At 41.7% G+C, this 21,968-nt stretch overlaps 2 protein-coding genes across 2 annotated transcripts; both read right to left on the reverse strand.

The window, feature by feature from the left end:
• Positions 1 to 1,210: 1,210 nt before the first annotated feature.
• LOC125189872 lies at positions 1,211 to 5,743 on the reverse strand. Its single transcript, XM_048087099.1, has 4 exons — positions 3,850 to 5,743; positions 2,984 to 3,570; positions 2,052 to 2,887; positions 1,211 to 1,850 (listed from the first exon to the last, which is right to left on the reverse strand). Exons 1-4 carry the CDS (start codon positions 5,741 to 5,743, stop codon positions 1,211 to 1,213), a joined length of 3,957 nt encoding a protein of 1,318 aa, XP_047943056.1.
• Positions 5,744 to 17,115: 11,372 nt separating this feature from the next.
• LOC125189873 lies at positions 17,116 to 18,609 on the reverse strand. Its single transcript, XM_048087100.1, has one exon. It carries the CDS (start codon positions 18,607 to 18,609, stop codon positions 17,116 to 17,118), a length of 1,494 nt encoding a protein of 497 aa, XP_047943057.1.
• Between the last annotated feature and the right edge of the window lie 3,359 nt (positions 18,610 to 21,968).

The following is a 21,968-nucleotide window of genomic DNA, read 5'->3' on the forward strand; positions in this document are numbered from 1 at the left end:
CACATCCCTTTTATCCCACTTTTACTCAACCAAGATGCATGAGGGTTCGAGAAGACCGATTAATCGGTTAGAAAGAAGAAAAAAGAAGTAGAAGAAGAATAAGAAGAACTCATAAGCAAAATACCTTTTTAGAGAAAAACAATCGGTAGAAACAAAGTAGAGACTTGGTTCTTCAAGAATCTTGGCGTTCAAACTCTAAATTCTTCTCAAAGGATGACAAAATATTGGTGTGTGGAAGAAGAAAATTTGAGAGAGTGAGGAAAGGTGGGGGCCGAAAATTTGGGGTCTAGGGTTGGGGTTTTCTCTTATTTATAGTGCTCAACAAGATCTTTAGGTAATTAGAATAGAATATTTGGTAAGATCTTATTCTCCACAATTAAATAAATAAATATTGTGAAGTAGGGAAGAAGAATTAACAAAAATAAGTTCTAAGGCATAAACATGGAATTTTCGAAAATTAGGCCTTCTAATTAGCTATGGTTTTGTTTTTGGTATATTTCACGGAGTAGAATAAAATATCACGGAGCAAAATAAAAATAAGAATTCTCCCATCCTTGGAGTCAAAAGTGGCGTCCCTATGCCTTTTAAATAAGGCATGGATTTTTAAATATTGTCTAGAATAAGGTAAGGCAAGATCTCTTGAGGTATGGAAAGATTTGGTAGAATATTTAAATTCTAGGTATGGAAGGAAATCAAATAAGGGATCAATTAAATAAGTAAAATAATATTTCCTTCCCTACATGGGTGATTTTCGAAAATCACCTAGGAAAAATAAGGGGCTCGATTTTCCTCTTTTAAAATAAGGAAAATAATTGGGTCTTGGATTTTAATTTGGGTAAATATCCCAAGGATTAAATTAAATCCGGAAGAGAATAGAATTTCTCTTCAAAGGGGGTCTAGGGTTCGAAAATTACAAGAATTAGGGTGACAAGTATTTATGGAAATTTTCTCTAATATCCTCACTCACCCTTAGATAATTAATTTACCACATAATCTCATTAATATATCACATGCCACATCATTAATCAATAAGTTTGACTTTTCAAACTTCCCGGTCAAATAAACTCATGAAATAAATTCACTCATCAATTAATTCACATCTTCCACGTCATCAATAATAAATTCTAGGGCTCTAAAATTAGGGTTCGGAAATTCGGGATGTTACATCCTACCACACTTAAAAGAAATTTCATCCCGAAATTTGGTACCTTTATGGAAAGAGTTCCGGGTATAGTTCCATCATCTTATCCTCGAGCTCCCACGTGGCTTCCTCGGGCCCGTGGTTTCTCCATTGAATTTTCACGAAGGCAGTGGTTTTATTTCTCAAGGTTTGGACCTTTCGATCTAAGATTATCTGGGGTTGCTCCTCGTAGCTCAGATCCGGGCTTACAGCAATATCCTCGTAACGAATCACATGCTTCGGATCGAACACGTATTTTCGCAACTGCGACACATGAAAAACGTTGTGCACGTTCCCAAGGCTGGGCGGCAGCGCTAAACGATAAGCTACGGGTCCTACTCCTTCTAGAATTTCGTACGGCCCGATAAAACGTGGTTTCAGTTTGCCCTTGACTCCAAAACGCGCTATCCCTTTCGACGGGGATACCTTGAGGAAAACTTTATCACCAGCGTGGAACTGTAAGTCCGTCCGTCGAACGTCGGCGTACGACTTCTGTCTGTCCTGAGCTTCCTTCATTCGCGCACGAATTTGTCGAACGATTTCGACCATTTCTTCGACTGCATCGAGTCCAAGCGCTCTTCGTTCGCCAACTTCATCCCAGTAGAGCGGAGATCTACACTTTTTCCCATAAAGTGCTTCATATGGCGCCATGCCGATTGTTGCTTGAAAGCTGTTGTTGAAGGCGAACTCGATCAAAGGGAGTGCGGTCTCCCAACTTCCGCCTCGGTCGAGCACCACGGCTCTTAACATATCCTCGAGAGTTTGTATCGTTCTTTCGGATTGTCCATCGGACTGTGGGTGAAAAGCGGTGCTAAAGTTTAAGCGTGTTCCAAGCTCGCGTTGTAGACTAATCCAAAATTTCGAGGTAAACTTTGGGTCACGATCAGACGTGATCGTCACTGGAACTCCATGTAATCGCACGATCTCTTGAACGTAGATTCGAGCTAGCTTATCCGATCCATGGGTTACGGGGATTGGTATGAAATGCGCACTCTTGGTAAGTCGATCTATGATCACCCAGATCGCGGTGTTCCCTTTGAGGGTCTTTGGTAATGCAGTCACGAAGTCCATAGCGATGTGCTCCCATTTCCACTCGGGTATCTCAAGCGGTTGTAGCTTCCCGTACGGTCGTTGGTGTAAGGCTTTCACCTGTTGGCAGGCTAAGCAGCGCTCCACGAAAGCTGCGACATCTCTCTTCATGCCGTTCCACCAAAAGGACTTCTTCAGATCCTGGTACATCTTTGTGCTCCCGGGGTGAGCAGTGTATGGGGTTTCGTGAGCTTCACTCATGATCTCGTTCCTAAGTCCCTCGTCGTTTGGCACACACAGTCTCCCTTCAAAGGTGAGAGCGTTATCGGAAGCCTCGCTAAAATTTCCAGATTCACCGGTTCTTACTTCGACTCGAATCTCCTCCAATTTCGCATCTAGCCGTTGTGCTGCAACGATCCTCGTTCTTAGATCAGGTTCTACTACTAACGCGGCGATTCGACCTTCCACGGTATCGGGTGTTCTAACTACTTCTATCCGCAACTTACTCAACTCTCGTACTAAACTTTCCTCTTCTGTTAGAAAAACAGCGAGTTGCGAATGGTCTCTACGGCTTAAAGCGTCTGCTACCACGTTTGCCTTGCCAGGGTGGTAGTTGATGCCACAATCGTAATCCTTCACTAGCTCGAGCCATCTCCGTTGTCGCATGTTCAGGTCCTTCTGCTCGAAGAAGTACTTCAAACTCTTATGGTCCGTAAAGATTTCACACCTAACTCCGTAGAGATGGTGCCTCCAAATCTTTAGGGCATGTACTACTGCGACTAACTCTAAATCGTGGGTGGGGTAGTTCAACTCGTGCGGTTTCAACTGTTGCGACGCGTAAGCGATCACCTTGTTGTTCTGCATCAACACGCATCCTAATCCGACCTTCGAAGCGTCGGTGTAAACTACGTAGTTCACTCCAAGCTCTGGCACAGCTAACACTGGTGCGGTGGTCAATTCCTCCTTCAAAAGTTGGAAGCTCGCTTCACACTCCGGCGTCCAGTTCACCTTGATTCCTTTCTTGATCTGTTGGGTCATTGGTCTCGTTATCTTGGAGAACCCTTTTATGAACCTTCGGTAGTATCCTGCCAAACCCAGGAAACTCCGAATCTCGTTCGGCGTCGATGGTGACTTCCACTGTTGCACCGCCTCAACCTTGGCGGGGTCCACTCGGGTTCCTTCTGCCGACACGATGTGTCCTAAAAAGTTGACTTCCTTCAGCCAGAATTCGCACTTGCTGAATTTGGCGTACAGTTTCTCCTTCCTCAACGTCTCCAGCGCGATCCGTAGGTGCTCCGCGTGCTCCTTCTCGTCCTTCGAGTAGACTAAGATATCATCTATGAATACTAAGACGAACGTATCTAGATACGGGTGAAAAACTCGGTTCATCAAGTCCATAAATAAGGCTGGGGCGTTCGTCAGACCGAACGGCATCAAAACGAACTCATATTGACCATATCTGGTACGAAATGCGGTTTTAGGGATATCCTCCTTTCGCACTTTCAGCTGATGGTATCCGGACTTCAAATCCATCTTAGAGAACACTCCGGCTCCTCGGAGTTGATCGAACAGGTCATCTATCCTCGGCAAAGGGTACTTGTTCTTGAGGGTCAATTTGTTCAACTCTCTATAGTCGATACACATTCTCATTGACCCGTCTTTCTTCTTAACGAAGAGCACCGGTGCGCCCCATGGCGAAACACTGGGCCTAACGAAACCTAAATCCATGAGCTCTTGCAGCTGAATCTTTAATTCCTCTAACTCCTTAGGCGCCATGCGGTATGGTGCCTTCGATATGGGTGCGGCTCCAGGTTCAAGATCGATCGTAAATTCTAACTGCCTATCTGGCGGCGGTCCAGGTAACTCCTCGGGAAAAACATCGGGAAAATCTCGTACGACAGCAACGTCTTCAAGCCTCGCTTCCTCCTTCTCTTCTCCGTGGAGATAGACAAGGTAGGCCGGGCGTCCTTTCTTCAACATGGCGGTGGCTTGTAACGCGGAGACTATAGCGATTCGTCGGTTCATCGAGATTCCGTGGTACACGGCGGGTTCCGTACCCGGGGCTTGTAGGGTTATCTGCCTCTCCTTACAGCGAATCATCGCAAAGTTCGCGGTTAACCAATCCATTCCTAAGATTACGTCAACGTCTCTCATCGCCATAACTCGCAGGTCGTGAGCAACTAACTTAAGTTCTCCTAGTACGATTTCTACGTTCAAGCAAAACCGAGAGATCTCTATCATTCCTCCTACTGGTGAGGACACCATCATCCTATGTTCAGACTTCCTAGTAGGCAAGCTTAAGGTATGCACACATAACTCAGAGATGAACGAATGAGATGCGCCCGTGTCGAACAAAACAACAATAGGGGTATCAAGGATTTCGCCTATACCTGCTAAATTTCCACTCTCGGGCTTCCCTTGCTCGATCTTGGGCTGCTTCTGACTTATAGCATACGCTCTAGCCGGGGCGGGAAGTCTTGGGCGGACAGGCTGTTGCAGCCGCAGTGGTTGATCCCGGTTTGCTCCCGAGCCCGTAGGTGGCGCCCTCGGCTGCTGACGAAAACCCTGATGGTTCTGCCTCGACCCGTTTCCCATATTCTTGCTCGGGCACTCCCTCGAGAAATGACCGTTCCCTCCACAGTTGAAGCACCTAGTCGGGTTCGGTCCTCTACACTCCCCGAAATGGTACCTGGCGCAAACGTTACACTGAGGTGGTCTGGCACGGGGGTCGTTCCTTGGATTGGGCGAAGTCTGTCCTCCTTCGTACGGCGGCCTGTTCTGAGTGGGGCGGTATCGCTTGTTGTCATAGGGAATCCTACTCTCCTCCCATCTCCTCTTATCATGGTTAGGACGTGGCGGGGGTAATGTCATTGCGGTGTTTCCCGCGCTCTTCTCCTTTGGCATTGCTGCCTCTACATCCAGTGCGAGGGCTAGCGCCTCGGCGTACGTAAGGGTTCCGCGGACTGCCAATGCCATCCTAATCTCGTGCCTAAGGCCCTCACGAAACTTATCAGCCAGCTTCTCATTGGTATCGGTCTGTTCCGGCGCATAGCGGGTCATGTCACAAAGTGCACGGTCATACTCGGTTACGGACAGACGTCCTTGGGTGAGGTTGTGAAACTCGGCGGCTTTTGCCTTGCGGTAGCTCTTGGGTACGTACTTGTCGTAAACCTCAGTCTTGAATTCCTCCCAAGTCATCTCGTCTATGCGATCCTGGGACATGGTCTTTAACTTGGTGTCCCACCAAAAATCAGCGGACCCGGTCAGCTGATGCGTCACACAGATCATCTTCTCCGCATCGTTGCACACTAAGGTCTTGAAGATGCGTTCTAAGGCACGTATCCAAGTTTCAGCTTTTGCAGGTTCACCCATCCCGTCGAAGGTAGGAGGCTTTTGGTCAAGAAAAAGCTTCACGACTTCCCTATCTACTCGTGGAGGTGGTGGTGGTGACGGCGGTCTTGGTTGCATCACACTTTCTTCTACCGAAGCCTGGGAGGTAGGTTCCTCGTTCCTCACGTTGCGTCTAGGCGGCATTCTGATTTATCACACTCGAATTGTTAGGGCACTTATTTCAAATTTTCAAGGTAGTGATAGGGTACTTTGAAAGGAAGAAAAGAAATTTTTAATTCATTCACAAGCAGGGTCTAAAGAAAGACCACGCAATAGCAGTTGTAAGGAAAACAGAGAACATAATAAGGTTGCACCATAAGGTGGGAAAGCACTTGGAAGATAATAGAACGAGCAAGTACATTCATGCAATAAGGATAGAAAAGAGTGAAGGCGGCTTCATTGCCATATAATAGAATGAAAGGTGCGAATTCCCCATTAAATTTCAAAAGTGATCCCAAAAGGTCTTGGTACAATGAATGAAAAAGAGTGATGCAATCGCGGAAGAAAATAACAACATAAATAGAAGTTTTAGAATTCAAAAACACGGGGAAAGGGAAAACAAAATTTCTATTCGGGCACTAGACATCTCTGCCCTCGTCCTCTTCGGGTTCCCGACTCTCTGACACTCTCCGCGTTCGAACTCTCTCCTTTCTCGAACGGTCCCATCTCCTCGTCTTTCTCCTCGTTGTCTTGGGGCAAAGGAATCGAGGTAAGCATCTCTTCGGCCTCTCTTATGGGGAACGCGAGCAACGTGCGGCTCCTCATCATCGCGATACTTCATCCGACGTGCTGCTCCTGGCGAGTACCTATGCGTTGGCGGATGGAGTGGAGTTCCGTCAACGGCGGCAGACATGGCCGGAAGTAAGACTCCTATTAGGCCAACGAAGTCTCCTCGAGGCGTGTACTTGGGTGGGCTAAACCAGGTGTATGATACTGAGGCTTAAGCGGTCCACTCGCTCCAAGGGGAAGGTAGTATATGGATAATTCGCATGATTCCCTCGTGATGGGTAGTCCCGTACGCGTAGGCGTCCAGCCAATGACCATAGAAGTTGGTAACGAAGTTCAGGAGGAACTGGTTTCCGTCCCATTCCAGCTCTCTATAGCGCTCCACCGGAAAGTTCCTATTCTTGGCGTAGCGGTGACGCATAAGGGCGTGATAGGGTTGAACCATCTACAAAAAGGGGGAAAAGGAACAAGTCAGCACCGTCACAAAAAGGTGGAAAAGAATGGAAAGTGTGTGATCTCAAAAGGTGCTGCGAAAGTGTATAAAAGTCAAAAGGTGATGGTTCAAAGCGTCGCGTCCAAGGTTCTCGTTCTTAAGACAACTATTCGTGCGTTTTCTGTTCACGTTTCGTCGAATTCCCACATACTCTAATGGCCTTATACTAGTCCTTCCACATTTCTATTGTTGGTACAAGCGCTGTGATCGTATAGCTATGTCATGCTAGGTTCCAAAAGTCCAAGTCTAAGTATAGCAACATTTCAACTTAGTCTCATGTGATCACATTCGCATTTCACTAATTTTAACAAGTTCTCATACAACACTCAACAAATCATTCAAGAAGCATCGCTTCGCATTCATAATATTTCTAGCACATAAGGCATGCTTTTCACAAGTTCTCATATTCATTTGACTTATCATCGTTCGGGAAGCGTCACCTCTCATTCACAATATTTCCAAAAGCATCAAGTTTCAAGCACAAGTCACAAAATATCTAGTACCTCTTTCTTTGTGGTTGAACGAGACGAGTTGTGGTGTTGAGCCTTCCACATTTAGTTCATTTACACAAAGGATTACATGGACTACCTAAAGTTTGAAAAGACTCTTGGGTCCAGAGCGGAAAGAACTGAGGCTCTGATACCAACTGTAACAGCCCGCCCTCCTAGGGTATAATAAATGCGGCGGCTGCTACCCAAAACCGACTCTAAAGAAGTAAACATAGGCTAGGGTTTCATTTAAAGAGTACCGACCAAAAGAATTGGAAGAAATATCAGAGTATTTAATTCAACAACTTAACCTAGAAGTTTAAAGGAAGAAAGATATCATAAATGACGATCAAAATATCTGAAGAGTACGATAAAAATATCCAAGATAAAAACCACAAGAAAAGGCTAAGGTGCAATTATCCCAAAAGAAGTTCTAAAGAGTATCAAGATTCAGCGGAAAACGACCAAGAGAAAGAATAGCTATGTATGAAGACACAACTACGCTTGAAGTTCAACATTTCCATATTAATTATTTATCCTGCTCAACACCCGCCACCGCTCGTCATCATTCAACCTGCATATAAGGAAAACACATGCAGGGCTGAGTATTTTGAAATACTCAGTGAGCTCGTTGCCAAAACATTTTATAGATTATGCCACCCTTACCAAGTGAACTCGAGTTTTAAGCAGTTATAAGAGAATATCACGAGTATCACAAAATATATTTTCCATAGACTGGCCAGTCAAAATAACTCCCCATTTTCCTCATCAAAATAACAATCACAATCATTCCATGGTGCGACGAAAGTGTGGCCACACTTTTCGCCCACGAGACCGGCCGAATAGCAAGGACGACTCCCGATCCCCTCGTGTACACAGCCTGGTAGGGCTTGCGGCCCATACTCAGACCCGAATTCGTATAAACATATCCATAACCCTAGCCCAATGGAGCGAACTCACAAACTAGGCATCAGGCGCACAATATCACAATAAAACAGACATAGGCATGGCATAACAGTTAAACCACCCTTATAACACCAATCAATTTTTTTTGACAAAAATAAAAGAGAGTTTTAAGAGTAAAGCCCACCTCGACTGCTTAGTTTTCAAGTAGTTTCGCTTTTCCGTTATCCGGCTTCGCAACCAAAGTTTCACCTTTTAATCACATAGGCACATATCACAAATTAGGTTCAATACTACTCTTACTCATGCATGTCTTATTACCTTTCCCTTTTCCCATCGATTTATCTTATCATTACTAATTCATCAAGTTCATGTTTACCTCACAAGAATATTTAGTCATCAAACACACACTACACAACACAACGACACACACACATACACGACACACACATACACACGCCACACGCACACACACGGCACACACACACACAAGAACATATTCCCACATCCCTTTTATCCCACTTTTACTCAACCAAGATGCATGAGGGTTCGAGAAGACCGATTAATCGGTTAGAAAGAAGAAAAAAGAAGTAGAAGAAGAATAAGAAGAACTCATAAGCAAAATACCTTTTTAGAGACAAACAATCGGTAGAAACAAAGTAGAGACTTGGTTCTTCAAGAATCTTGGCGTTCAAACTCTAAATTCTTCTCAAAGGATGACAAAATATTGGTGTGTGGAAGAAGAAAATTTGAGAGAGTGAGGAAAGGTGGGGGCCGAAAATTTGGGGTCTAGGGTTGGGGTTTTCTCTTATTTATAGTGCTCAACAAGATCTTTAGGTAATTAGAATAGAATATTTGGTAAGATCTTATTCTCCACAATTATATAAATAAATATTGTGAAATAGGGGAGAAGAATTAACAAAAATAAGTTCTAAGGCATAAACATGGAATTTTCGAAAATTAGGCCTTCTAATTAGCTATGGTTTTGTTTTTGGTATATTTCACGGAGTAGAATAAAATATCACGGAGCAAAATAAAAATAAGAATTCTCCCATCCTTGGAGTCAAAAGTGGCGTCCCTATGCCTTTTTAAATAAGGCATGGTTTTTTAAATATTGTCTAGAATAAGTTTAGGCAAGATCTCTTGAAGTATGGAAAGATTTGGTAGAATATTTAAATTCTAGGTATGCGCTACAGTGTTATGCATAGAATGAGAAAAATAAAAAAATACACTCACCAAAATTCTTGCTGCTGGAGACGTTTGCAGGTAGCGGCGGGTAGCAGCAGGAGAAGGGATGGAATAATTATAATTTATAAGAGGGGGAACCAGATAAATAATAGGAAATAAAGTGTATATATAGATTTGAAATTAATTAATTAAAATAAAATATTTGAAAACCCTAACCCTAAAAATAACGGGTATACCGCGCGGGTAGCGGGTATACCATACCCGCAAAAATTAAAACAAACTACCCAATCCCGCCCCGTTTCCCATTGTCGTCGGGTAGGCGGTACCCGCTACCCGCCGGGTAGCGGGTCGTTTGAGGGTTTCCCGATACCCACTACCCGTTTTGACACCCCTAATTCATGTAATGTCCTTGGGGTTACACTGACTTAGTTTTATGACTAATCGGTGATCGAGTAAGTCATCATCTGAATATGTGTTTACCTTAGGAGTATCTTCCTAATAGCTTTAATCGTAAGTTTGAGTATGCCTATGAGTACTACATTTGGTTGTGATTACTCTAGTGAAGGCTAACTTAAGGGACACACGAGCTAATAAAGCTAAGCAATCACATAGAGAGATGAAATTAATTAAAGATCAAGTACGCAGCAAAGACATTATGGTGGAAAAGATATAATCAGAGAACAACCAAGCAGATTATTCACATAAAATGCCTTTGTGGCAGCATGTTCAAACATGATGTGAAATGAATGGTGGTTCGATATATCTAGTACCAATACCTGCTTTGTGTATAAGTGGGAGAGTTTTTGGCAGTGGGTATACACGAAAGCATGTTTTGAGTATAAGTGGGAGATTGTTAGGTTTGGTATACTGAAAAGCATGTTTCGAGCAAGTTTCGCTCGAATAGAATCTTGCTTGTATACGTAAAACTCTATAATCCACTTTGAACCCGATTCAGTATGATTCGAGTAGGTTTGCACGAATAGAATCCGTATATTATTACATTGTGTTTGCTTGTGCATTTATAAGATGTTTTATAAACATTTAAATATATAAGAAACAAACAAAGTCTAAGTCTTTTGCTTAGTAGACTGGTTGTGGGCGTCGTCCACTTTAAAGTAACACAGTCGGTTTTATGCAATGCTTTGCAAAAGAAAAAGAAGAATTTCACAACCCAAGATAGACTTAGACTACCTATCGTGAAAGGTTGCAATGTCAGTCCGATTATTTCTAAGTCTTACTGAAATAAGATGACGTTGGTGTGGTATAGCACTGAATGGATCTAACAAGCAAGACGTGTCTTTATGCTATCGACCGAAAGACTAGGTCTTGATAAATAATTATTTCTTAATCTACATACATTATCAAATGGTGCGGGTTTTTCGCAACCCAATAATCCTGATATATTGGGTAGTGGTGATTAATATCTAGCGGTGCTAGGATTGCTATTATGTTGAATCGCGCGCGAGGTGAGTCTCGTTTGATAAAATCCTCAAGAGGAGCTCGAACAAGGTTTTATTATTCGGGAACCTGGCCAGTTTACTTCTATAGTGGCTGCTCGTAATATTCCAATTAAAAGCTTATATTAAATTGGGGTTCAATTTAATTAGCTTACATCCTTCGAATAAAATATTTCTCCATCGTCTTCTTGTCTTCCAATCTCCAAGCAGCTTCCTCGCCGTGTCGCCACTTTTAGGTTACGCAAGATTACTCTACACTAATTTAAATCGCAAGTATGATCTCTCGTCGTTGCATAGTTACGTCGCTTAGCATCAGCTCTTCTTGCCTCGCACCCTCTTTCATGTTTGAAACTTCACTTAGTTTTTGGTAACCTCCTCTTCTTGAGATCTTCCTCGTATTCTTTTGTTTTTATTTTTCAAGGAAAATGTGAAGAAGTAGTAATATAGTTCTCTCATTAAGCAAGCTCCAACGTTTCACACCATTCCAAGAAATAGAAAAATACCACGGTCCACCAACCTCAATTCGCACTCTCGATCTCCTTGCCTCGCTGTGCCTTGATAACTTAGGGGTTCACCTCAAACTCTCATATTCTCGTATGTTTTAATTGCTCGGAAAAGCAATAGGTAAGTTTTTAACTTAGAACTACGGTTCGCGCGATCAACTAGGCCTGTATCTTAGCACTCTAAGTTCACAACGCATTTCATCTTCTCATAGATCAACAACTATTACATTTAATATTATTCACACCTCAAGATAAACAAGTATAACACACAACATTTTCACATCCAAAAGCAAAACAATTTCGCACTTCACATTTACATTCAAAACTTTTGAAACAAAAATTTTCTTCAAACTCTCACAATTTCCTCAAAATTTCCACATCTCACTTTCAACTTTAAAGTAAAAGTTTTGACTCAAAACTCAAAACATACTCTAAGATGAACTTTCCTCTTTCATGTAAAAACAAACAATACATCATTCCTCTTCAAAACATCCTCAACTTTCTTTCTCCAAAACTTCCTCATCCTCCTTTCTCTAAAATTTTCTCATAAAAACATAGTACCTCTTTCTTGGTTGAGTGTGGCGAGTCGGGATGTTGAGCCTTCAATTCTCACTTTTTAATCTAGCGAATAGAATCTAGACTAAGACTGAAAAAGACTCTCAAGTCCAGAGCGGAAAGAAAAATTGCTCTGATACCACTTTGTCACGACCGCATTTTCTAAGGATAGAAAACACGGTTGATCGTGACTAGGGGAGGATTAAAGAAGCGGGGAAGAAAGGGGAAATAAACGAAACTCGACCATAGCTCGAAATAATAGGGGCAATTCGAATAAAATCAGAGTATTATCTCAACAGCTGACAACTCAAAGGAATACAATATCTCATCAATAAATGAACTCAAAAGAAACAACATTTAGCGGAAGCATTCGAGAGAAGAATCATACTATGTATGAAGACATAATATATTCGGAATATTTAAAAGCAAACACAAATCTTCACCAGCTCTGCTCAACACCCACCGCGCTTCCACTGCGCTTTTGCCCGAAGAAGGTCTCTCCGGTACAGCTGTCGCCGTTCAGCCCCGCATCATCTCAGTTAGCTCCAGTCTCTTCCTCATTGCTCTTTCTCTCTCAAATTTTGTTTTCTCTAATACTCGGCTTTACTTGAGGTTGATTGAATCTGATAAAACATGGAGTTGTGGGCTATGTATATGTAAATATTGTTGAGTCTTTGAAGGGTAGTGGAGAGATTTACGGTAACCATTTTGTATTGGGAAAGAAAAGGTTGAGGGAAAAGTGTCTATATAAACAAATCGTTGTTCGCATTTGGTGTAACTGATTTTCGTTGAACGTTTCAAGTGGGCTCGACAATATGAAAAATAATACTATGTGACTTGGGCTCATATCAAATGGGTTCCAAATTGGGCTAGGAAATAATAATTGTTTCAGCCCAAAATGTAAAGTCCTTCTCTCGACGAGAGAAATTAAATCGAAAAAATTTCAGGTCCGCAAACGACATCGATTCAAGAACAAATAAAAAGGTAGGAAAAGTCGGGGTATTACAATCTACCCATCTTAACAAAAATTTCGTCCTGAAATTTGCTTACATCCTTCGAATAAAATATTTCTCCATCGTCTTCTTGTCTTCCAATCTCCAAGCAGCTTCCTCGCCGTGTCGCCACTTTTAGGTTACGCAAGATTACTCTACACTAATTTAAATCGCAAGTATGATCTCTCGTCGTTGCATAGTTACGTCGCTTAGCATCAGCTCTTCTTGCCTCGCACCCTCTTTCATGTTTGAAACTTCACTTAGTTTTTGGTAACCTCCTCTTCTTGAGATCTTCCTCGTATTCTTTTGTTTTTATTTTTCAAGGAAAATGTGAAGAAGTAGTAATATAGTTCTCTCATTAAGCAAGCTCCAACGTTTCACACCATTCCAAGAAATAGAAAAATACCACGGTCCACCAACCTCAATTCGCACTCTCGATCTCCTTGCCTCGCTGTGCCTTGATAACTTAGGGGTTCACCTCAAACTCTCATATTCTCGTATGTTTTAATTGCTCGGAAAAGCAATAGGTAAGTTTTTAACTTAGAACTACGGTTCGCGCGATCAACTAGGCCTGTATCTTAGCACTCTAAGTTCACAACGCATTTCATCTTCTCATAGATCAACAACTATTACATTTAATATTATTCACACCTCAAGATAAACAAGTATAACACACAACATTTTCACATCCAAAAGCAAAACAATTTCGCACTTCACATTTACATTCAAAACTTTTGAAACAAAAATTTTCTTCAAACTCTCACAATTTCCTCAAAATTTCCACATCTCACTTTCAACTTTAAAGTAAAAGTTTTGACTCAAAACTCAAAACATACTCTAAGATGAACTTTCCTCTTTCATGTAAAAACAAACAATACATCATTCCTCTTCAAAACATCCTCAACTTTCTTTCTCCAAAACTTCCTCATCCTCCTTTCTCTAAAATTTTCTCATAAAAACATAGTACCTCTTTCTTGGTTGAGTGTGGCGAGTCGGGATGTTGAGCCTTCAATTCTCACTTTTTAATCTAGCGAATAGAATCTAGACTAAGACTGAAAAAGACTCTCAAGTCCAGAGCGGAAAGAAAAATTGCTCTGATACCACTTTGTCACGACCGCATTTTCTAAGGATAGAAAACACGGTTGATCGTGACTAGGGGAGGATTAAAGAAGCGGGGAAGAAAGGGGAAATAAACGAAACTCGACCATAGCTCGAAATAATAGGGGCAATTCGAATAAAATCAGAGTATTATCTCAACAGCTGACAACTCAAAGGAATACAATATCTCATCAATAAATGAACTCAAAAGAAACAACATTTAGCGGAAGCATTCGAGAGAAGAATCATACTATGTATGAAGACATAATATATTCGGAATATTTAAAAGCAAACACAAATCTTCACCAGCTCTGCTCAACACCCACCGCGCTTCCACTGCGCTTTTGCCCGAAGAAGGTCTCTCCGGTACAGCTGTCGCCGTTCAGCCCCGCATCATCTCAGTTAGCTCCAGTCTCTTCCTCATTGCTCTTTCTCTCTCAAATTTTGTTTTCTCTAATACTCGGCTTTACTTGAGGTTGATTGAATCTGATAAAACATGGAGTTGTGGGCTATGTATATGTAAATATTGTTGAGTCTTTGAAGGGTAGTGGAGAGATTTACGGTAACCATTTTGTATTGGGAAAGAAAAGGTTGAGGGAAAAGTGTCTATATAAACAAATCGTTGTTCGCATTTGGTGTAACTGATTTTCGTTGAACGTTTCAAGTGGGCTCGACAATATGAAAAATAATACTATGTGACTTGGGCTCATATCAAATGGGTTCCAAATTGGGCTAGGAAATAATAATTGTTTCAGCCCAAAATGTAAAGTCCTTCTCTCGGCGAGAGAAATTAAATCGAAAAAATTTCAGGTCCGCAAACGACATCGATTCAAGAACAAATAAAAAGGTAGGAAAAGTCGGGGTATTACAATCTACCCATCTTAACAAAAATTTCGTCCTGAAATTTGCTTACATCCTTCGAATAAAATATTTCTCCATCGTCTTCTTGTCTTCCAATCTCCAAGCAGCTTCCTCGCCGTGTCGCCACTTTTAGGTTACGCAAGATTACTCTACACTAATTTAAATCGCAAGTATGATCTCTCGTCGTTGCATAGTTACGTCGCTTAGCATCAGCTCTTCTTGCCTCGCACCCTCTTTCATGTTTGAAACTTCACTTAGTTTTTGGTAACCTCCTCTTCTTGAGATCTTCCTCGTATTCTTTTGTTTTTATTTTTCAAGGAAAATGTGAAGAAGTAGTAATATAGTTCTCTCATTAAGCAAGCTCCAACGTTTCACACCATTCCAAGAAATAGAAAAATACCACGGTCCACCAACCTCAATTCGCACTCTCGATCTCCTTGCCTCGCTGTGCCTTGATAACTTAGGGGTTCACCTCAAACTCTCATATTCTCGTATGTTTTAATTGCTCGGAAAAGCAATAGGTAAGTTTTTAACTTAGAACTACGGTTCGCGCGATCAACTAGGCCTGTATCTTAGCACTCTAAGTTCACAACGCATTTCATCTTCTCATAGATCAACAACTATTACATTTAATATTATTCACACCTCAAGATAAACAAGTATAACACACAACATTTTCACATCCAAAAGCAAAACAATTTCGCACTTCACATTTACATTCAAAACTTTTGAAACAAAAATTTTCTTCAAACTCTCACAATTTCCTCAAAATTTCCACATCTCACTTTCAACTTTAAAGTAAAAGTTTTGACTCAAAACTCAAAACATACTCTAAGATGAACTTTCCTCTTTCATGTAAAAACAAACAATACATCATTCCTCTTCAAAACATCCTCAACTTTCTTTCTCCAAAACTTCCTCATCCTCCTTTCTCTAAAATTTTCTCATAAAAACATAGTACCTCTTTCTTGGTTGAGTGTGGCGAGTCGGGATGTTGAGCCTTCAATTCTCACTTTTTAATCTAGCGAATAGAATCTAGACTAAGACTGAAAAAGACTCTCAAGTCCAGAGCGGAAAGAAAAATTGCTCTGATACCACTTTGTCACGACCGCATTTTCTAAGGATAGAAAACACGGTTGATCGTGACTAGGGGAGGATTAAAGAAGCGGGGAAGAAAGGGGAAATAAACGAAACTCGACCATAGCTCGAAATAATAGGGGCAATTCGAATAAAATCAGAGTATTATCTCAACAGCTGACAACTCAAAGGAATACAATATCTCATCAATAAATGAACTCAAAAGAAACAACATTTAGCGGAAGCATTCGAGAGAAGAATCATACTATGTATGAAGACATAATATATTCGGAATATTTAAAAGCAAACACAAATCTTCACCAGCTCTGCTCAACACCCACCGCGCTTCCACTGCGCTTTTGCCCGAAGAAGGTCTCTCCGGTACAGCTGTCGCCGTTCAGCCCCGCATCATCTCAGTTAGCTCCAGTCTCTTCCTCATTGCTCTTTCTCTCTCAAATTTTGTTTTCTCTAATACTCGGCTTTACTTGAGGTTGATTGAATCTGATAAAACATGGAGTTGTGGGCTATGTATATGTAAATATTGTTGAGTCTTTGAAGGGTAGTGGAGAGATTTACGGTAACCATTTTGTATTGGGAAAGAAAAGGTTGAGGGAAAAGTGTCTATATAAACAAATCGTTGTTCGCATTTGGTGTAACTGATTTTCGTTGAACGTTTCAAGTGGGCTCGACAATATGAAAAATAATACTATGTGACTTGGGCTCATATCAAATGGGTTCCAAATTGGGCTAGGAAATAATAATTGTTTCAGCCCAAAATGTAAAGTCCTTCTCTCGACGAGAGAAATTAAATCGAAAAAATTTCAGGTCCGCAAACGACATCGATTCAAGAACAAATAAAAAGGTAGGAAAAGTCGGGGTATTACATTCCCTCTCCAATCTGGCATCGGATAATGAATTGGCCCGGATCTCTCTGTTTCACTGCCTTTTCCTTTTGGATGATCTCGCTGCAATGATGCGGTAGCTTAAGGTCGGCTTTTGTCGGCTTTCTCTTCCTCATCACCGTCTCCCTTAGTAGCTTCGCATATTTAGGTATTTCCTGCAACGATTCAACTAGAGGAATGTTAGTATGAACCTTACAAAACATGTTCAAAAAATGTTTGAACTGCTCTTCGAGCTTAAACTTCCTCTTTGGTTGGAAAGGTAGCACAATCCCATTATGCCGCACGAGTCCTTGCTGAGTGGGTGCTTCTGCCTTGTCTGTGGCGGCCCGCCGCGGGGTGTGCGGCGGGCCGCTGCAGCGGTTGTGGCAATCCACCGGCAGCTGGGCAGTCCCCATTTTTCTGCTTTGCCACCCACTTCTTGTTGATGTCATCCACTCGTGCAGCTGCCTTTGCCCTATCCTCATCCAACTTCTTTTGGATTTGCTCCATTTGAGTGTTGATGTTGGCTATGGCAGTTGAGATCGTGTTCATTCCCTGCTCGAGGTTGTTTATTCTAGCTTCAACCACTCCGATCTTGGTGTCATTAACCTTCCTGTCTTGCGTGATTACTTCCAAGATCCTTGTGATCCCTTGGTCATACTTTTCCTCCTTCTTGGTTGTCTCAACTACTCCTCCCTTGCTAACATTAAATCCTGCGGGGGGTTGCAAGTAATTATTGTTAGAATAAGAGAGATTTGGATGAGGTCGGTTTCCATTATAGTTATTGAAATTACCGCCCCCCTGATTAGGGCGATAATTGTTGTTGTAATTTCTGTTGGAACCGCCTCCTTGCATGTAGTTGATTTCCTCCACTATCGGGGCAGGAGTTTCGGGTTTAGAGACCGCTATGATGGAGGTTGGTGGAATCGGATCCTCCTTCCTTGATGTATCCATTTGGTCCACCCTAACTCTGAGCTCGACCAATTCCTTCGCAAAAGAATTTTCCTCTGCCTCTTCAATTGCAGCTATCCTCTTCATGTTATGCCTTTCTTTCGACCACCCCCTGCTGTTGGTGGCGAATTCCTCTATTACCGCCATGGCTTCTTCACCTGACTTCCTTAAGAATCCTCCATTTGCACCTGAATCAAGCATAGCACAAATCTTCTCGTTAAACCCATTATAGAGGATTCCTACCTGATGATCCACGGTGAAACCATGGTTGGGGCACTTTCGGAGAAGAGCTTTGAAACGAGCAAACGCCTCGTAGAGGGGCTCGTCATGACCTTGGATGAACTGGAAGATCTCGCTTTTGAGCTTCAAGATTGTGCCCGGCGGATAGTACTTGTCGAGGAAGGCAGCTACAATGTCCTTCCATGTGGAGACCTTTTCTCTGGGCATGCATTCAAACCACTCTTTAGCAGAATCAGTTAATGAAAAGGGGAAGAGTCTTACCCTTATGGCATCGTCATCGACACCGTTTAACTTGAGAGTGTTTGAGATCTCCACAAATTTAGAGAGATGGCGATTGGCATCCTCTGTAGCCCTACCTGCAAAAGGAGTTTGCTCGACCCTTTGAATAAGGGGCATGCGTAACTCGAAATTGTTAGCGTCAATACGAGGTCCTTCGGGTAAAGTAAACATATTCCCATGATTGAACATGTTCATCACGGGTTGTATTTCCTGATTCTTCTTCTCCAAAGCCTCGCGGGCTGCCCTTTCCGCATCTCTCTCATCCATTAGCAGCTTCACCATTTCTTGTAGCTTCTCAATGTCTGTTCGGTCACCCATTGTTCCTGATCCTTTTTCACTTCTTATTTTCCTACGAGTTCTTTCAAGTTCTAAATCGAGCGGTTCTAGGTTGTCCTTCCCAGAGCGCGTTCGCATACAAAACCTGCAAGAATCAAAAACGAAAACAAATTAAAAACTAAAAATAAAAACTGAAAGCAATTAAATTCCAAAGTAGTAAAATTATCCGTTTGAAGATATCACTCCAAAGTGAATTGTCTTCCCCGGCAACGGCGCCAAAAACTTGATGCAATTTTTATTAGCACTAAATAAACCTGCAAGTATACAGAATATATATAGTATAGCTAAAGGTCAAGTACCAGATATCGAACACGGGGAAGGCAAATACAAAGTGTCTATCCTCTACTAAGACTCATTTACTATCTGGAAAAGCAAATAGGTTTTGAAAAACTTTTGAAAACTAGAAACAATAAAAAGCATATAACAACTAAATGCAAATAAAACACGGAGATAAGCGATAGAGATAAGGGAATCCCAGGGATGTGCGTTCACAGTTATGGTTATACAAATTCCAACTACAATACCCTAGCACAGTTTATACTTTGAAAGGACGAGTCACCTAGCTTATGCTCATGCGATGCAAACGTTGATTACAAGATTAGGGTTGTCAATCCTAACACGTAACTCCATAAAGCTCCTAAGACCCTTGAAAAGTCCTCACTCTCAATTAACAGTGTCGTTTTAAGGAAAACTAACTGTAGCGTCTACTAAGTGAATCTAACTCGCTAGAACTCTCTCACAATTATGAAGTAAGTTATATTAAATCATACAAGATTGTGTCACTCAATCATGCAGCATCAGAACTACTTAGGGAAGAAACAAAGTAAAAACAAAACGGATATTAAATAGAAAAATGAATTTGTATAACCAAAGTCATTACCAACACATCCCTAGAATCCTATGAGTTTAGTTACACATGATGAAATAAGCTTTAGTTTTATGTTCAAATTGTTTTCCCTTCAATCTATGTGTTTAGCTTATTCCATTATGTGTAACTAAACTCATAGGATTCTAGGGATGTGTTAGTAACGACTTTGGTTATACAATTTCTTTTTTCTATTTAATATCCGTTTTATTTTTACTTTGTTTCTTCCCTAATTTAATCTTGATGCTTCATGATTGAGTGACACAATCGTGCATGATTTAATATAACTTGCTTCATAGTCTGTGAGAGAGTTCTAGCGAGTTAGGTCCACTTAGTAGACGCTACAGTTAGCTTCCCTTAAAACGGCACCGTTAATTGAGAGTGAGGACTTTTCAAGCATCTTAGGAGCTTTTTGTAGTTACGTGTTAGGATTGACAACCCTAATCTTGTAATCAACGTTTGTATCGCATGAGCCTAAGCTAGGCGACTCGTCCTATCAAAGTAATAATTGTGCTAGGGTATTGTAGTTTGGAATTTGTATAACCATAACTGTGAACGCACATCCCTGGAATTCCCTTATCCCTATATTTTATCTCTCGTGTTTTATTTGCAATCAGTTGTTATTTGCTTTTTATTGCTTTCAGTTTTTCAAAAGTTTTCAAAATTCGCTTGTTTGTCCAAATAGTAATTGAGTCTTAGTAAAAGATAGACAGTCCGTGTTTGCCTTCCCCGTGTTCGATATCCGATACTAACCTTTATCTATACTATATATACTCTGTATACTTGCATGTTTATTTAGTGCTAAAAAATAGTGCATCAATTTTTTGGCGCCGTTGCCGGGGAAGACAATTCACTTTGGAGTGATATCTTCAAACGGATAATTTTACTACTTTGGATTTTAATCGCTTTCATTTTATTTTTATTTTTATTTTTATTTTTATTTTTATTTTCTTTTTATTTTAATGGATTTTCCTGCAGGCATGGAGAATCCATATAGTTACTATGATGAGTAGCAAGGAGGATATTACGAGGAGTGCTATAGCCCCAACCATGGGGGGTCATACTACGACCCAAACTGCTCTGATTACTCCTACGATGCACAAGATTACTGTTCTGATAATTATTTTGAAATATGTGCAGGTATGGAGGATCAACCCCGCTCCAATTGGGAGGATCTGTTAGAAATCTGCATTGTTGAAGTTCTCGAACATAAAAAGGTGACGAACCAGAGGCTGGAAAATTTGGAAAGGAATACAAGCATCTTGGAAAGAGGGTTGGAAAACTTCGTCACTCAATTTGGGATGCTGGAATTTAACCTGGGGATCCTAGCCACAACCACAGGAAGCAAGCACACTCCAGGTACGCTTCCTAGCCTGCCAGAGGTAAACCCGAAAGGAAAGTGTCATGTTGTGCAGTTGCGTAGCGGGACCACATATCAACCGCCGGAGGCAGGAGATCTAGGTAGGGGAAGAAGGGAGGCAGAGAAGTCGCCCAGCAACAAGTCTGCCGAAGATGTGCGGCGGCCCGCCACACCACAATACGGCGACCCGCCGGCTATCCCCCAGCAGGTCGAGACAGGCTCTGGAACAGACGCTGATGAAGTTCTGGCGGCCGCCACACCCCATCGCGGCGGTTCGCCGGCTTAGAGGCAGCAGTCAGATGCACCACCACACAGCAGTGTCACCATTCCATATCCTCAACGATTGAAAAGCGAGAAGCTTGACGCCCAGTTTGCCAAATTCTTAGAAGCAATGAGCAAGGTCCACATCAACATCCCACTGGTGGAAGCTTTGCAACAAATGCCCAATTATGCTAAATTTTAGAAAGATGTGGTGGCCAAGAAAAGAAAGTGGGGAAAGTATGAGACAGTAGGCCTAACAGAGAACTGCAGCGCTATCATCCAAAAGGGGTTACCCACTAAACATAAGGATCCGGGGAGTTTCACTTTATCTTGTGTTTTAGGGAATGATGTGAAGGGTAAAGCATTATGTGATCTAGGATCTAGTATTAATTTGATGCCTTTATCTTTTTACAGGAAACTTGATGTTGATAACATCCACCCCACCTCAATCACGTTGCAAATGCCAGATTAGAGCACCACTACACCAATGTGAATAATGGAAGATGTTTTGGTAAAAGTTGGAGAATTTATTTTCCCAGCTGATTTTGTTGTGTTGGACATGCAGGAAGCCAAGAAGGTGCCTTTAATTCTTGGAAGACCATTTCTAACTACTGGGGGAGCCATGATAGATGTACAGAAAGGAGAGCTTACATTGAAGCTACATGATGAAAGCATTACATTCAATATCTACGATGCCCTGAAGTTCCATGGAAAGGAGGGGGCAGAAGGCTACCAAGAATGTGGTGTCATCCAAGTCGTCACCGATTGTGTGGGAGAAGTGGAAGTCACTTATCATCAAACCCAGGATCCTCTTGAATCTTGTCTAATAAATTCTTTCAGACCTAGTGTTGACTT

Source organism: Salvia hispanica, chromosome 5, assembly GCF_023119035.1.
Source record: "Salvia hispanica cultivar TCC Black 2014 chromosome 5, UniMelb_Shisp_WGS_1.0, whole genome shotgun sequence".
In the NCBI taxonomy this organism is placed as follows: Eukaryota; Viridiplantae; Streptophyta; class Magnoliopsida; order Lamiales; family Lamiaceae; genus Salvia; species Salvia hispanica.